The sequence below is a fragment of the Pantherophis guttatus genome, chromosome 1, assembly GCF_059756535.1.
Source record: "Pantherophis guttatus breed Tessera chromosome 1, ASM5975653v1, whole genome shotgun sequence".
Lineage (NCBI taxonomy): Eukaryota > Metazoa > Chordata > Lepidosauria > Squamata > Colubridae > Pantherophis > Pantherophis guttatus.
In genome coordinates this window covers 306,030,769-306,048,795 of record NC_142063.1, presented here as the reverse complement: position 1 = coordinate 306,048,795, position 18,027 = coordinate 306,030,769, and the positions used below count along the sequence as shown (strand labels likewise).

Below are 18,027 nucleotides of genomic sequence, written 5' to 3'. Positions count from 1 at the left end.
TCGTCCCCTTCTTCTTTTGCCCTCAATCTTTCCCAGCATTAGGCTCTTCTCCAGGGAGCCCTTCCTTCTCATTAGGTGGCCAAAGTATTTGAGTTTCATCTTCAGGATCTGGCCTTCTAAAGAGCAGTCAGGGTTGATCTCCTCTAAGACTGACCGGTTTGATTGCCTTGCAGTCCAAGGGACTTGCAGGAGTCTTCTCCAGCACCATAGTTCAAAGGCCCTCAATTCTTTGGTGCTCAGCCTTTCTTATGGTCCAAATTTCACAGCCATACATTGCAACTGGGAAAACCATAGCCTTGACTATACACACTTTTGTTGGCAGGGTGATGTCTCTGCTTTTTAGTGTGTGTGTGTATATGTGTATGTATGTGTGTGTATATATCAGGGGTGAAATGTTCCCGGTTCGGACCGGATCACCCGATCCAGTAGAGATGGTGGCATGTGGTTCGGAGAACTGATAGCAAAAATCCCTGCTCCCCCACATGCCCAGTTGAGCCACGCGATCATTAGAGGCTTTTTTTTTCTTTTAAAAGCATTTTTTCTTCGGCTGAAGAGGTTGTAAAAAAAAAATACTTTTAAAAGGCTCTGACGATCCCAGCTGAGTTGTCTGATCGTCAGAGGCTTTTTTTTCTTTTAAAAGAAAAAAAATGCTTTTAAAAGAAAACAAAAGCCTCTGACGATCAGGGAACTCAGCTGGGATTGTCAGAGCCTTTTAAAAGCATTTTTTTACAACCTCTTCGGTCGAAGAGGTTGTAGAAAAAATGCTTTTAAAAGTAAAACGCCCACCCAGTCACATTACCATCACCCCCGCCACCAAGCCATGCCCACAGAACTGATAGTAACAAATTTTACATTTCACCACTGGTATGTATGTATGTATGCGTGTGTGTGTGTGTGTGTGTGTGTGTGTGTGTATATATATATATATATATATATATATATATATATATATATATATGGAGAGAGAGAGAGAGAGAGAGAGAGAGAGAGAGAGAGAGAGAGAGATTTGGGATATTAGAACGTGATATGCAAGAGAGGCTTTCCCATGAGAACATGAGCCTGGATCCCATCAAGTATCTTAATCATTATATTGCATTACTTTTCACACTACCCTGTCTTTTAATTATTGTTTATAGTATATTATTTATTAATATAACCTCATATATTTGGATGATCAAAAACACATTGTCAATGTGTTTCATGGTTGCCTCATGAAAATAATGTTTTAAAACTTTACAATCTGTAGTACTCTGGCTCTTCTTCAATCCAGCTGTGTGTGGTATTTGGCAAGTCTTGAGCTAGGTGTTGTTTAAAGTATCAATCTCTGGTTAATTCTGCAATATCATACATATTATTAAGATAGTTATGGCTCTTGAATTGTTGCTGGCCTTCTTGTTACCACCAAGTTACTGAGTTACTGGCTTTCAGTTTTCCTGTCCCTGAGCACTGAAAATCCTGCATGGTAAAAGCCAGTACCTTGTCCACTATTTTTAATTTTGTGCCGCGTCTCACAGCATGGTTGCTTCTGCTCCTTTGTGCATGAGGACAGATGAAGAATTTTTAAAGAGGGCAGTTGCTTGAGCCAGCCAGGCTTATTGCAAGCTGTGCTCGATCCTGAGGTGAGTTTGCCACCTTCTTTACACGTTACTGCCGATTGCTACCTATTTGTCCCGTTATAATCTGCATTAACTCTTTTGTGTTTCCCCATCCCCTTTTGTGTACATTTTCTCTTCTTTCTAGATAAATGGCTCATTTAAATTGGGAGCTGCTACTAAACTATTTTCTGGCTGGCAGATGCAGTGCCTAGCAGCTGCTATCAAAGACGAACCAAACATGAGCGGAGGAGGGGAACAGGTTGACATTTTGCCGGCTAACTATGTGGTAAAGGACCGTTGGAAAGTGGTGAGTGTATGCCTGTATCTCTATCCTGCCAATCCAATCTAAGGATTTGTGTTATGCTCTGAATTAGCTGCTACCCTGGTAGAGACAATGTCTTCAATACAAGGTGAGCGACCCTCAAAGACTGAGGGCTGCATGTACCCTGAAATTGTCTTTGCAGCCCACAGAATCTCCACCTCACCAAAATCCAGCAGCACGGATTGCCACTGTTTTGAAGCAGGAAACTCATAACAGCTTATTAGAGGATTAATAAAATTTATATAAAGAATCAAAAACTTGCAAACTTGAGGGGTAGGAGACGGGGCAGAAAATCCAATCCCTATTCAACATAGCATGCCCTGCTCACTTTGAATAATCATTTTGTTCACCGGGGTTATTGTCCTCCCAAACAATGTTACATGAATTTAATCCTGCACAAGATGCAGGTAGATGCTGTGGTATCTGATGTTTTTAATGAGGCTTTATGAGAACAAAATGTAAGCTGGTGTTCTTATTATATAATGCGTTCTGGATGAAGTCCTTTTGAATGGTGAGCTTTAGTAGATGCAAATAGATAAGTTTTGTTAATCTTAGAACTGGAGGGATACAGCAAGGACTGGGAGATCATCTGGTGTGCAGTCACTTTTTCCTTGCTATCTTGTAACAGATTTTGTGATGCTGTTTTATACTTATTCAGCTAAGTTCTTTGTTGTATGGTTACATGTTTTCTATTTTGCCTAGTTATTCTCTCACACCTGAATAGTATGTACTCAGACTGACTAAGCTAAGGCTGAATAGACAGTAGCTTAGGGTGGAAAAGCTTAGGTGGAGCCAATGCCATTTCTGTTTCTGAAACATTCTAAAAAGATTAATCTTCACATCAGCAGGGGTTGGTGCCATTAGTCAGTGGGGCCTAGGGATACTCGTGTGCCCTTGAGCATTAATGTAGCATCAATCAGAATAGAGCTGGAAGGGACCTTCGAGGTTTTCTAGTCCAACCCCCTGCTCAAGCAGGAGACCCTATACCATTTTAGACAAGTGACTTTCCAGTCTCTTCTTAAAAACCTCCAGTGATAAAGTACCCACAGCTTCTGATGGCAAGTTGTTCCACTGGTTAATTGCTCTCGCTGTTAGGAACGTTCTCCTTAATTCTAGATTGCTTCTCTCCTTGATTAGTTTCCATCCATTGTTTCTTGTCTGCCCTCTGGTGCGTTGAAAAATAAGTTTACCCCCTCTTCTTTATGGCAGACTTTCAAATACTGGGCTACTGCTATCATGTCCCCCCAGTCCTTCGTTTCTCTAGACTGGCCAAACCCAAATCCTGCAACCGTTCTTCATATGTTTTTGTCTCTGGGCCCTTAATCATCTTAGTTGCTCTTCTTTGGACTTTTTCCAAAGTCTCAACATCTTTTTTGTAATGTGGTGATGAAAACTGGATGCAGTATTCCAGCTGCTTAATAGAACCAGTGCAGTGTAGTGGTTAAGGCATCAGAAACCAGGAGATGGTGAATTCTAGTCCTGCCGTTAGGCACAAAGCCACCTAGGTAATCTTAATCTAGGTTGTTTTCTCTCATCCCTAGGAAAGAGTTAGTGGCACACCACTTCTGAAAAACCTTGCCAAGAAAATTGCAGGCACTTGTCCAGGTAGTCTCTGAGACTCAGGCACTGTTGAATGGAAGAAAAAAGTATACAAAATAGTATCACCATTGAAAAATGGGAAAAGTGGGCTTGTGCAGAAATTACTTTTACGTTACTGTTTCACTACCTGGGCATTCTTTGAGGGTTTTTTTATCATGATCTATTTACAGCTGCTTGTAAATTATCAGGCTGCAGCTATGTACAGTAAAACATAACCGCAGCCTGATATTTACACTATGTCAAATTACTTTAAAACATTATTTTACCTATTTTTACCAACAATAAAATATTGCACCATTGAATACTTCTCCCCAATACTGTATTTCAGCATATTCCATCATTTCCCCTCCAACCACTAAACTGTTGCCAAAGCTTAGTTCTGTACATTATTCATAATCTGTTTCTATATAACAATCTGTTTCTGTATAACAACTATTACAGTACTTATGTCTGTGCTTTCTCTGCTAATGCCATTTATACATAATATCTCAATTTTAAGATGCAGATATCCGAGACATTTTTCCAATTCATCTGCAGCAATGTAATTGTATCTAGATTTGCTTTGCTTTCCTTCCCGGTTATTTGTGTAGCTTCAGAATACTGAGGAGGTCAATTGCTAATGTGGTTTTCATGCTTGCTATGAAGGACTTGGCAGGAGTCAGCAAGACCAGCTTTTGTTGTATTCATTTATCCAATGTCATATTGAATTAAGCATAGTATTTTTGCAGGAGAAGACTGAAGTGCTAAATATAGCATCTTTGCTATTACAAATGATACGCTTAGAAAACAGTAGTTTCCTACAATAATTTAATGAAGATGCAGTTTTTTACCAATCTGAGTTATTTTAACATTTTAATCTTCCTTCCTTTCCTCTTTCTCCTTCTTTGGCATTGCTTGTCTTAGTAGTCTTATCTCTAAAAATTCTTTCTACGGTGTTCAGTTTAAGTGCTATATGTCTATGTGAAAATTATTGTTACCCAAATCACTGAGAATCACAGGGCAATTTCAGAACTATGGTTAGCTTATTGAAACTAATAGTCTTTTTGTAGTGGGCATCAATCATTAAGGATAATATGAGAAATCTTAAGGAAGCTGGTGATAATCAGTGGCAAACTATGTAGAGTAGTAGAAAGTAGCCGGATGGAATATTCATTTATTTTCTCAAACCATAATCCATGGTATGTTGGACAGATGGTGCTTTAGTGTCTTCAGTGAGCTCACTATAAAAATGTTCAAAGAGGTCATGTGAAAATGATATAGTTTAATTAAAATGTAAGTCTTGTCGTTTCTTTAATATTTTTTTTCTGGAAGTATTCCCAATATATTGGACCCAATCAAGCAGTGTGCATAGAGGCTGTCATCCACACTAACTCACATTCTAGGGATAGACCTAGGTCTTAAGGGCTCATTTTCTTTTCCCTTTTGTGTTTTTATATATACACACAATTGTTAGTAAGGATTTTAATTACAATAAATAACATGTAGAAAATAGAAATAAAAAAGAAAGTACCCGTATTTTTCGAAGTATAAGACACACTTTTTTCCCCCTAATAAAGGGTGAAAATTTGGGTGCATCTTATACACCAAATGTAGCCCTGCCCACCTGCTGGCCCCCACTCTTCAGCCATTTTCAGCCTCTGCACACTGTTTTAGACCTGCTCCAGGTTGCGGGGATCGCCACAGCACATCACTGCCTCCCTGCCTCCGTTTTCAGCTTCAGCACATTATCTCCCCCTGATTCAGCATGAGCAGCTGATTAGCAGGTGGATCAGCCTCCCGGAATACACCCAATCAGCTGTTCCAAGCTGCAGGGATTGCCACAAACCATCGCCGCCTCCGTGCCTCTTGTTTTTGGCCTCTGCCTCTTGTTTTTGGCCTCTCTGCCTCATGTTTTTGGCCTCTGAATGCTCTGTTTTATACCTCTTCCAGGCTGCGGGGATCGCCACAGCACATTGCTGCTGATCGCCACCTCTACACATCGCGTTTTCAGCCTCTGTGCATCAGATGGCCTCTGTGCATCACATTTTTGGGCGATTCCAGGCGGTGGTGATTGGCAGCGATGTGCTGTGGCGATCTCCCCACCAATCAGCTGTTCATGCTGAATCAGGCTGCAATAATGTGCTGAAGCTGACCAGGCTGTTCGCTATTTGCTGCAAGGATGCTAGCCAGATGAATACTGATGGATGCTGGTAGGTAGAGGCAGAATTTTTTTTTCTTGGTTTCTCCCCCCAAAACGGATGTGCTCTGGAGAGTCTTAGATGCCGAAAAATACGGTGTGTGTGTTCGTGTGTGTGTAACAAAACAAAACAAAACACAAAACAAAACAAAACAAAAAAAAACAAACAAGGGTAAGTTACTCCTGATCTTTCTGCACCACACCCTCCTTCCTTTGGCCTCTCTGCATTCACACAGACCTGGGCCCTCCTTCCCTCAGCCTCCCTTCTCTGCGTATACCTACACTCTCCTTCCCTTGGCTTCCCTTCATACACACCATGCCACACCCTGCTTTATCTCAGCTTCCCTTCACATGCACCATGATGTGCTTTCTCCCTTGGCTTCCCTTCACACACACACTTCTATACCCTCCTTCCATTGGCCTCCCTGTGCTTGCATGCACCTGTTCCCTTCTTCCCTCAGATGCTGTACAATAGCACCCCCCCTCTCAATTGGCATGTATGCGTTGGATCTCTCCCCCACTCTCCTTTGGCACCTCTGTGTGCCTTATCTGGGATTCTCACTGATTCCTACACAATGACCCATGCATCTTGGATTATGCAAGCGAGACTTTTCTGGGTTGTCACTTAAGGGTTACAATTGCATGATTTTGCAGTTTAGAGTAGAATAGAATAGAGCTGGAAGGGACCTTGGAGGTCTTCTAGTCCAGCACCCTGCTCAAGCAGGAGAACCTACACCATTTCAGATAAGTGACTGTCTAGTCTATTCTTAAAAATTTTCAGTGATGGAGCGTCCACAATTTCTGAAGGCAAGGTCTTCCGCTGGTTAATTTTCCTAACTGTTAGGAAGTTTCTCCTTAATTCCAGGTTGCTTCTCTCTTTGGTTAGTTTCCAATCATTGCTTCTTGCCCCACCCTCTTGTGCTTTGTAGAATAATTTGAACCCCTTTTCTTTGTGGCAGCCCCTCAAATACTGGAATACTGTTATTGTGTCGCCCCTAATTCTTCTTTTCTTTAGAGTAGACTGCAGCTGTTCTTCATATGTTTTAGTCTCCAGGCCTTTGATCATCTTAGTTGCTGTTTTCTGAACTTTTTCCAAAGCCTCAACATCTTTTTTGTACTTTGGTGACCAAAATTGGTTACAGTATTCCAGGTGTAGTCTTACTAGGTTTTTATAAAGCTGAACTAATACTTCCCATGATCTTGATTCTATGCTCTGTTTATACAACTCAGGATTGTATTAGGTTTTTTATGGTGGCTACTGCACACTGCTGGCTGATATTCAAATGGTCATCCACTAGGACTCCAAGGTCCCTTTCACAGTTACTGTTTTTGAGCCACGTTTTGCCTAATCTGTACTTATACCTTTGATTTTTCCTGCCTAAATGTAAAACTTCACTTTTGTCCACATTAAAATTCATTTTGTTGGATAGGGCCCATCGTTCAAGTTTGTCAAGATCTTTTTGGATCCTGAGCTCGTCTTCTGGGGTGTTGGCTATTCCTGCCAGTTTAGTGTCATCTGCAAATTTGATGAGTTCCCCTTCTATTCCCTCAATTAAGTCATTTACTGGGCCTAAGATGTAGCCTTGTGATACCCAACTGCTTACTTTTCTTCATATGGATGTAGTACCATTAAGGACTACTCATTGAGTATAGTTTGTCAGCTAGCTACAAATCCATCTGATGGTGATGTTGTCTATTCCACATTTTTCTAGCTTACCAAGAAGTAGGTTGTGGTCTACTTTTCAAATGCCTTACTGAAATCTAAGTTTACTATGTCCACAGCATTTCACTGGTTTACTAATTTAGTCACTATATCAAAGAATGAAATAAGATTGATTTGGCATGATCTGTTTTTAACAAACCCATGTTCCAAATTGTTATCTTTTGGATAAGATATTATACAATGCTTATGCAACTTCTGAATAGTTACTAAAATTTTAGAAATGTGTTATTCTTTATGTCTGTGTTTGTGTGTCTTTGTGTCAGTTTTGATTCCTGGCAACTACCTGGACTAGTCCTTGCAATATCTTCGGCAAGGTTTTTGGAAGTGGTTTGCAACTGCCTTCTTCCCAGATCTGAGAAAAAATGACTGACTCCAGATCCCCCATCTGGTTTTATGCCTAAAGCAGGATTAGAACTCACAGTTTCACAGTTAACCTGGTACCTTAATTGTTCTACTTAGTTTCAATTAATTAAAAGAAATAGCAATAGGACTTAGACTTATATACCACTTCATAGTGCTTTTACAACCCTCTCTAAGCGGTTTACAGAGTCAGCATATTGCCTCCAACAATCTGGGTCCTTGTTGTGGCCCGCTAGCGGCCAGCAGAGCTAGCAGCAGATTTGGACAGTGAGGAGGTTGGGGAGGAACGTAGGCCAGCCCTGGAGTCTGGGGAAAGCTTGGACAATGACTCTGAGTCGGAGGCAGAGAAGGGGCCAAGGCCATCTGGGGGTTCTTTGCTGCCTCCGGAGTCTCCGGAGTCTGACATCAGCGAGGCAGAAGAACAGCGTGAGCCTGTTCCCATGTGCAGAGCTGCCAAGAGACAGGAACAATTAAGGAAACAGGGTCGATTTAGGAGTAAGGCTTGGAGATGATTAGCCCCTCCCATAAGACATAAAAGAGAAATGAACGGGACGTGAGCTTTTGCAGGAAGCAATTAGTTCATCTGGCCAATTCAAGATTTGAAAATTCTGTTTGTGACTCTGTGCTAAGTTTGGCCTTGCCCTGCCTCTGGAAATTAGCTCTTTGGCAGCGTTCCACGTAAGATAGGTGGGTGTTGATAACCTTCCTCTGAAAGACTGTTTATCAAGCCTTACGGACTGTAAATGAAAGTAATTTACAGCCGTATGAATTAAAGAAGTTTGCCGGGACTAAGTCTGTGCTTTTAATTTCTAAGGAAGCCTAGGTCAGAACAGTCCTCATTTTACCAACCTCGGAAGGATGGAAGGCTGAGTCAACTTTGAGGTGGTGAGACCTGAACTGCCAAACAAGCAGTTCAGTTCTGACAAGCAAAGTCCATGGGAAAGCCAAGTTCACTTAACAACTGGGTTATTAACTTATCAACTGCTGTGATGCACTTAACAAGAAAGGTTTTAAATTGGGGTAAAACTCACTTAACAAATACCTCATTTAACAACAGAAATTTTGAGCTATGGACTACCTATATTACACACCCCCTGCAATCATCCTTATATACAGACCTTAAGATATTACACATGTATTAGTTACAGAGAACTTTTCCTAATTTCTTCAGATAAAGCTTTTAAAAATATCTGTTTCCCTAAATAATTTTTATATTTTGTCAGCTTTATTTTTGTCAATGCCCAGTTCCCACAAACAGTCTGTTTGTGTTCCCGGACCTTCAATAGAATACTACAGGTTTTTGTATGTCCCCTTTATAGTGTTCCTTTTTCTCAAGAAAAATTATTTCAAGGTTAGTGAGAGGATTTAAGAATATTTTCTTGACTTCTTTGTCTTTAGGAATGGTACCAGTTATGCATTTAGCCAAATTAACCCTAAGATATTCTATGTCTATTAAATATTGCTCCTCCAATAAAGCAATCATCTAGTCTTGATAGAGTTGCTAGTTTCTCTCTCTGCTTTTACTTCCTTTAATTTTTCTAGAAAAGACCGCAGTGAGGCATTCGTGATGAAGGCTGGGATGCTAAGTTTGAATGTCACTCTGGATTTCAGCTGCATACTCCATGGAAGAATTTGCAGATTTTCTTCATCCTGTTTTAAATCTGTTCTTTAGCTATATAAAATTACATCCAGATTTAGACTATATAAATGTGATTCTTTAATCTCTATCCATGTTTAAATTTATCTTCAACATAATGGGAACAATATCTTGAAAAGGGGAATTTTGACTGAAAAGCTCAAAAGTGTTATATATTAAGAAATCCTCATCCCCTTTCTGAGGCCTTAAGATATATTTTTTTCTTTATTTTCTGAATATACATTTTATTGATATTTGTTATGAAGCTAGGATTTTCCTATTTAAGGAGACTGACAATATTTGAAAAAGCTATAATTTTTAATTCCACTACCTCCACATTTCTCAATAACCAAAGGGAAAATCCTTGTTTAGCTTAAGAAGCTTGCAAAGAATGTCACAAAGATACTCTACCTTTGGGTAGGGGATATTATTATTGCCAGTTTTTAAATTTTCTGTGTAACTTTTCTGTACTAGCAATCTACAAGTTTTTGGAAAACTTGAAACTGGAATTCTATAATACTATCACACAATCACTATTATCATCCATTGTGAACACCCAATTTTCCTGTGTCTATGATCCCAAAGATGAGGAAGGAAAGATCCATTATACAATCTTCCTTCCCTTAATCTCTCAATGATTAACAGAACAAAGGAAGACAGTGGAAAGTAACCAGTGGAATACTCACTTTGGATGTGGTAATCTGTAAAGATTTCTTCCTCTCCTCCCTTCCCAAGATTTGATCATCTTGACAATCCTCAGAAATTTAGATATAAATACATTCATTGCTAAGATCACCAGGTAACTTCAGGTGTGTGTAAGAACTTTAAATCTACGAAACTTAAATTCAAGTTCATTCTCACTGTTCTGTGGCATTTCTCCTGCTAAGTCTTATATCAGGTCTACAAGCCAATTTTTCTTACAACATTTATGGCCCCTTAGCAGCTTTCTGGCTAGAAATATTGTAATTTTTTTTCTTTTGTTCAATCTTTTCTGATTCTTGTAGACTGCCTGGATGAGTTCCTGCACTTTTCTTGGCAAGGTTTTTTCAGAAGTGGTTTGCCCATTGCCTCATTCCTCAGGTTGAGAGAAAATGACTGGCCCAAAGTTACTGGCTAGCTTAGATTTGTCTGATACTATTAGGGGCTATTGCCTGTCATTTCCTCCAATAATCATTTAAGTGAGGTTGATGGGGTAGAATATTGGTAAAGTAAAATAGTTTCTTCTCACCTTTTAGTTTGCTAACATATTTCCTATTTCTTGGAAGCAATCCTCTGAACTGCATAATTATTTGGCAAAATGGAACTGCAGAGACCAGCAGGGACAGAATCTTCTCACTTGTTGTCAGAAACATTTTGGCATGTTGCTTGATTTTCATAGCTGGAATCCTAGAGACATGACCCCAAGCACAAAATTATAATGGTGGGCTGTGGCTGATATTTTTCCCCTTTTAATACTTGCATAGTTTCCATAGCAAAACAGTAAAATGTTAATGCAAATGTCAAACCTCCTTTGAAATACTGTAGGCTGCCAGTACTTTGATAAATGGAGCTGTTAGTTCTTCTCATGTAACAAGATGACACTTCAATTTCTAATCGCTTTCTAAGCATTTGATGCTCACATTGCTGACAGTAGAGATTTTTAAAAAATGGCTAGGGAATATCATTTTAATTTTTTTAGAACAGTTTTTTCTACTATTCTGAAAGTACTCTCTCAGCAACTATCAGTAAATATTTTGTTCTATCTATACATGTCCGTCAACTGGTTTTACATTTGTGGTTATTTTCCCCTGCTATATTCCCAAACAAGCATTTTCTAATCAATAACTCAAAATTATTTCATTTTGTACTACTAAGAAACCTAAACATTTTAGCTGGATTTATGATTTTGGTACTCATATAGTTAGTGCACTCTAGTTATTCTTACCACATTTACTATGAAAAATGAATATGAATGTGGACTACTGTAATGCTCTCTACATGGGGCTCCCCTTGAAAAGCACCCGGAGGCTCCAACTGGTCCAGAACGTAGCCGCACGGGTGATTATGGGCGCAGCTCGTTACGCCCATGTAACACCTCTCCTACGCGAGCTGCACTGGCTCCCGGTGGTCTTCTGGGTGCGACTCAAGGTGTTAGTTATCACCTTTAAAGCACTCCATGGCTTAGGACCTGGGTACCTACGAGACCATCTTTTGCCACCAATAGCCTCCCACCGACCAGTTCGTTCTCACAGGGAGGGACTACTCAGGGTACTGTCAGTCAAATTATGTCGACTGGCGACTCCCAGGGGGAGGGCCTTCTCTGTGGGGGCTCCAACCCTTTGGAATGAACTGCCCCCGGAGATACGGAATATCCCTGATCTCCGTGCTTTCCGCCGTGCCCTCAAGACCCTGATGTTCCAACAGGCAGGGCTAAACATACAAACATGTGAATGATTTTTTAAATGTTATCTAATTCTGGGTTTTATTTAATTGACCAAACTAAGTAATAATTTTAATTAGCAATTTTATGATGTTTGTGTGTCTATATTTTTCTTGACTGTACACCGCCTTGAGTCCTACGGGAGAAAGGCGGTATAGAAATATAATAAATAAATAAATAAATAAATAATGAATGTAAAATGTAACAAATCTCAATCTACTTTAGGTCACAGTGTTTATTCCTAGATTGGCAATGCAGAATGCTTTATATGATGCCTCTATTGCATTGATTGATTGATTGAATTTATATTGACGCCTATTCACCCATGGCGACTCATGCGGCTTACAGAATATAAAAACATTTCAAACAATAAAAACTAACAAAAAGAATCAAATAAATTAATATAGTACAATATAACAAAATCATCTCCCACCCCCCCTCCCTGTCAAGAGCAGATCACATGAGCCATTTAATGGGCTCCATCCTGCTCTGGGTTCCCCAGGCCTGCTGGCAGAACCAGGTCTTCAGTGCCTTCCGGAAGAGTGTTAGAGTGGGGGCCATTCTAATCTCTGGGGGAATGATGTTCCAGAGAGAGGGAGGACCCGGCATCACTTAACTCATCACGGGCCATTTATGGGTTTTACTCAGAGGTGGTATTTAGCAGGTTCTGACCAGTTCTGGAGAACCGGTAGTGGAAATTTTGAGTAGTTTGGAGACCCGGTAAATACCACCTCTGACTGGCCCCACCCCCATCTATTCTCTGGGGATTTTGCAGTAACCTTCCCCTGGAGTGAGGTGGAAATGGAGATTTTACAGTATCCTTCCCTACTACGCCCACCAAGCCACGCCCACCAAGCCATGCCACGCCCACCAAGCCATGCCCAGAGAACCAGTAGTAAAAAAATTGAATCCCACCACTGGTTGTACTTAATACTTAGAAGTAAAAGTAGGTCAGGTCTTTTTTTTGTGGCACCTATTACTTGCTATAAAGAATGGAACTGCTGTGTAAAGGTACTTAGTGTAATAAGAAATATTTTTTGTACTTATATGTAGAGATAGAGATATAAACTATACTTACTTATTTATTAAATATTTTGGTCTGGGCAGCTAAAAAATAAATAAATGCAATAATTTAAAAAAACCCAAGTAAACGGTGCAGTGAAGTTAGGTTAAGAAGATACACAAGATAACTAAACTAAACTGTGGACATTGTACAAAACATCTTCAGTTTATTTAAAATGGCAAGTTTTGTTTTCTAATCCTAGATGGATTCTTCTATAGAATTATTTGCTTTGAACTTGTGTTTAGTTGTCTGTTTATCTTGATGTGGTATCTAAAAATTGTCCCAAGAAACTTTGGTCATGATTGCATCTCTGCCACCCATTGTAGCATACATTCTTTTAAAAATGCAGACATTGTTTAATATATATGAAATTATAGTTCAATTCCATTTGAAGGGAATTTTGAAATTTATAATCTCTTCCTTTTATTATAACAAACTTGAAGTAGTTTCTTTTGTTGTTCCTAGCATTCTTGATCCTTGGTTCTTTCTGAGCGTTTACTTTTTCTGACAAAATTGCTACCACTTCATGTTCTCTGCATATAAGATCATCATCTTTTCATTGCCTCTCTGAGCATTTCTGGTATTCAGATTTTCACTAAATGAATAGGCACTGATTTATTCTAATGTGCTTAAAAAATCTCCTCACTGGAATTGCTAAAGTTTAGTTTCTTTCGGAATTCCAACTAATCTTGAACACCTTTAAATCATTTAATTATTTAAAATCTCTTTTTTATATAAAAATCAAAGCTATATGTTTGATTGCAGTCAGCTTTAGTTTTCTTTGAAATCAAGAATCCTAGTATTCTATTTATACTATGCTATTTCTATTTTTTAACACTTCCCATTTACTTATTATCAGTTCAAAGAAGTTGACTCTTTTCTGCGTTCATTCATTCCCTGAAGGAGTAAGTTGGCAGCAATACAAGTTAAGGATTTCCTGAAAGTGCCATGCTTGGCTGAATTAATCTCATATACTTTTTTTAAAATAAATAAATAAAAATTAAAAAATAATCAGCTTTAGGTTAAACTAATTTTAAGAAATCCTTCTCCTCTTAGATATCTAGCGTCTTAAAATAGGAAACAGTTAAAAGTAACAAATACCTATAAAAACTGTATGCATTTTCATAAATCATTAAATCAAATCAAGGAAAATGAAATAAACAGTCCCACACCAATACATTTTTAGTACTCCAAAAAGTGCTTAGAAAAATAGCAAAATGCGTAAATATTAATTTAAAAACATAGAAACAAACATTTTCAAAGGTAAAAAAAAAAACCTTAAAAGAAAACTGTGAACTTCAGAGGCATATTCTGCAATGTAATAGATAGTTATCCTTTGGTTAGGGAGATCATCTGCAATCAAAATTACATTTATTAATTTATTATTTATTCAATCTATTTTTTCTGATCCCCACTTGAGAAGATATATATTGGCTCCCAAATCTGGTTTTGATTATTTGATTATATGTTATCAAGCAGACATTAACTCTTAAGAGGTATTTTTTCTAGATAATCCCCATCTATTATATCTAGCAGTAAACAAAAATTGCTGGATAAAAAAATAAAACTTCCTCACTAAATTCTTGTGTTTGTTAATTATGTACAGAGGCAGGTTAGGAAAAATCCTCATTCTAGTATAATACAAAGATGATTGTTGGGAGAACTGCAAAATTCTACCTTGCAGAATTTTTATAATTAATATAATTAAATATAAAATATTAATATAATTAATCCTCAATTTTGAATAAGAGTGAAAATCCCTATATTAGCTAGATTTTATTTTCAGATCTCATTCAGATGGCAATGAAAAAAAGTTCAAAAAAGAACTTTTCCATAAATACCTCTAGGGACTACTCTCACTCTGCTTAAAAGAAAACTCACTATTTTTGAAGAATGAATCTTGCATCCAAATTATTTTGACTTGAAGCTCCACTATTTCTTTGATCTGTTTCTGATTAGCATGTTTAAGTTGATCATTACCATGGTCAGAGGAATACCATATCCTAAAGGCTAATGCATGCTACTTTGCAAAGATTATGCTAGGCCCTTGTTGAATAAAATCCCTCAGATCTCTTTGAAAGAGGACTCTGACTGGGGTTACTAGGACAATTTTTCATCCATTAACTGGGAGTAGTTTACGCTTGTAAAACTTGAGAAAGCAGAGGAAATTTTCAGGGCTTTTAGGGTGCTCACTCTCCGTTAGATCCAAGCCTCTTTTACTTAGTCAAGGTCATCTGGGAAAAATCTTCTGGAGGGAAAGTGGAAGTGATTTAATCCTTGAATAATGGGATTCTCCCTGCCGGAAAAAGGTGGTGATGTGCTCTCACCTTAACAAATATTTACTAGATCCAGTGATATTGGGCAATTTTCCACTTCTCCTTTTGAGCAAAGATCTACAAGAAATAGATTATCTTGACCCTTTTCAGTAAAGTTTCATGCCAGGATATAATGCTGAAAAACATTGTTCTTATTTGTGGATACATCTTGTGGCACTGGGACAGAGATGATACCACTCTCCTGGACCTGCTTGACTTCTTAATGACCATTACCATCAATCATGGTATTCTTCTGGACTTTGGGAGAAGGAGACACTATTTTGCATTCTTTGAAGTTGGTATCAGTGGAGGGGGAGGGGATCTGTGCTCTTTCCTCTTCTATTTAATATCTAATGAGACTGCTTGGGGAGCTAATTTGATAACATGGATTCAGGTATCATCACTTTGCTAGATGATTACCAGTTGTATATTTGGAGCCCCATCTGACTGACTGTGGAAATGATGTCTCAGTGTCTGGAGGCTGTTAGCCACTCGATGAGGAGGAATCGATTTAGTTTTAATTCTAATAAAAATGAATGACTTGGGATCAGGTATGCCTGGGATTTTCCATTTTTAGTTCTCCATTGTGTAGAATTTCTGAGGCAGAACTGGTGTGCATTTGGAACTGATGGCTTTTCTTGGAAGAGCAAAAGCTATCAATAGCCAGATGCCTTTTGAATAGAAAATGTGCCATTTTCTACCCTTCTCCTCTATCGGCAGAACTTGTTCATGGTATCTTATGCCTCAATTGCCTGCCGCCTGGATGCGCTATAGATGGAGCTGCTCTTGATCAGTCAGAATCTAATAGAGAATGCAAATTTGCAAGCAGTTATGGGCATACATCAATATGCCCATGTGATACCTATACTTTCTGAGCTGGTTACCAATTCAAATTGCTAATTGATATCTGTAACATAACTTGGAGTCTGGTTATTGGATTGCCTTTCTGGTTGTCTCATAAGAACTAACACAATAAGCATGTACCAATCTTATGGGATCATGGAGACATCCTTCTTTGTTCCTGCTGTCTGGAATCCAGTTCTACCAGAAGTTTGTTAAGCCCTATCTCTGCTTTGATTTAGAGGCATTTAGAAAGGATTTTGAATAGGCTGTAGGCCATGATGTTTTGTGGTTCCATCAAGTGATGACTTACGTAAAATGGTAAAACTGTTTTAATATGCTTCCCCATAATATCATTTCATTTTTATATCTTTTGCATTCTGGTTGCTTTTACTTTTAACTCAAGTTGCCTTGATAGCAAAGGGTACAAATGTTAATGATTTATTAAATGTACATTTAATTTTATTTAATTTTCTGTATCTACTGCCACTTAATATCTTTCCTGGATTTTATTAGCCCATATTTGCTAAAGTCTATTATTACACATATTATTCCTAAGAGACCAACTATTTGGTTTTGGTTTTGTGTCTTTAAGTACACTTTTTAGTTATATCCAATATAACAATATTGCATGGCTTAGTACTTTTTTTCAAAGGTTTCTAGGTAAACTGTGGAATTTCCCTAATTGCTAAATACTGTGATGATTTTGTGTCCCATTTAGTTGAAGAAGATTGGTGGTGGTGGCTTTGGTGAGATTTATGAAGCAATGGATCTTTTAACTCGGGAGAATGTAGCTCTGAAGGTTGAGTCAGCTCAGCAACCAAAGCAAGTCCTCAAGATGGAGGTGGCTGTTCTAAAAAAACTACAAGGTAGGAGATATAATTATTTTGGAAAGTGTATGGAGGTTTATAGAGTTTGATTGCATTATTATCTGTTTGGTGTTAATACATGACAATATACCATATTTAAACATAAAATACAGCTTTGTTTGAGATCCAATGTTTCTTTTCAGTTAAATTCTTATATTGCAATGTCAAATGATTTTAATACAATTTTAATTATCACAGTTTTTTTTTACAAAGAGCTACATTAATTGTAGCTTGTCAGGAAAGATTATAATTTTCTGTTGGACATTTCATGTTTCATATCCAAAGCCCCAATAATTGGAACCCTGTCAGAGAAAGCAGCTCTTTTAGACAAGGTAAGCTATGTTATGGAGATGCACTATTAATATTTTTTCCTGCACTTCCAAGAGAACTACATGCTCTGGTTTAGTCTGAAGGGAGTGCTTTTGTTACTGCAGCATATATTATAATACCAAGAACATAAAACATAACACTAGTGTCCTATATGTTATGTTCTGCAAATATGCAGTTGGCCAGGAACTTATATTTTGTACTTCATTCCAGATATGTGATCTACAAATACTTGATTTATGGCATGTGTTTCATCAGCCTGGGCAATAAGTACTTACTTGGAAAACAATTAGACAAAATCTCATTCAGACTCTTAACTGATGAAGAATTACTACCTTAAGTAAACATTTGCCCTTACACTCAATAAAAGTCAAAAAGTTATTTGCTAGCTTTGCATATGGATAAATAAATATTTATATATGTACAGAAGAGTAAGTGGCTTAGTTACTATGCCTCTCTCTCTTATGGACACGCATGTTATTTGAAAAAGTGAAAATGAGAAAAAAGTAGTCAAATATAATCCAATCTTTATTATGGTTATAAGCAGCAAAAGAAGAGTGGGATACAAACAATTTAAAGCACTAAACAATATAAAATACACATGGTTAAAAAACATTTAAAAAAGCTTATATACATACATACAAACCCCACACCAATCTTTTAAAAAATCTATAAAAAGGGGCAAAGACATTAATTAAAAATGGAGAAACATAAAAGTTAATATATGGCTCGTTCTCAGAAATCTATCACAATACTAAATACTAAGAAGTTAAATATTAAGGT

At 37.9% G+C, this 18,027-nt stretch overlaps 1 protein-coding gene across 2 annotated transcripts in view; it reads left to right on the top strand.

Moving 5' to 3' along the window:
* Positions 1 to 18,027, top strand: part of TTBK1 (tau tubulin kinase 1) — a 94,728-nt gene that overhangs the window by 15,550 nt on the left and 61,151 nt on the right. For both annotated transcript variants that reach the window (XM_034427614.3, XM_087887809.1), the window contains exons 3-4: positions 1,741 to 1,902; positions 16,770 to 16,917. In XM_034427614.3, the coding sequence (XP_034283505.2) occupies positions 1,795 to 1,902; positions 16,770 to 16,917 (256 nt within the window). In that variant the 5' untranslated portion in view covers positions 1,741 to 1,794. The remainder of the gene's footprint in view (positions 1 to 1,740; positions 1,903 to 16,769; positions 16,918 to 18,027) is intronic.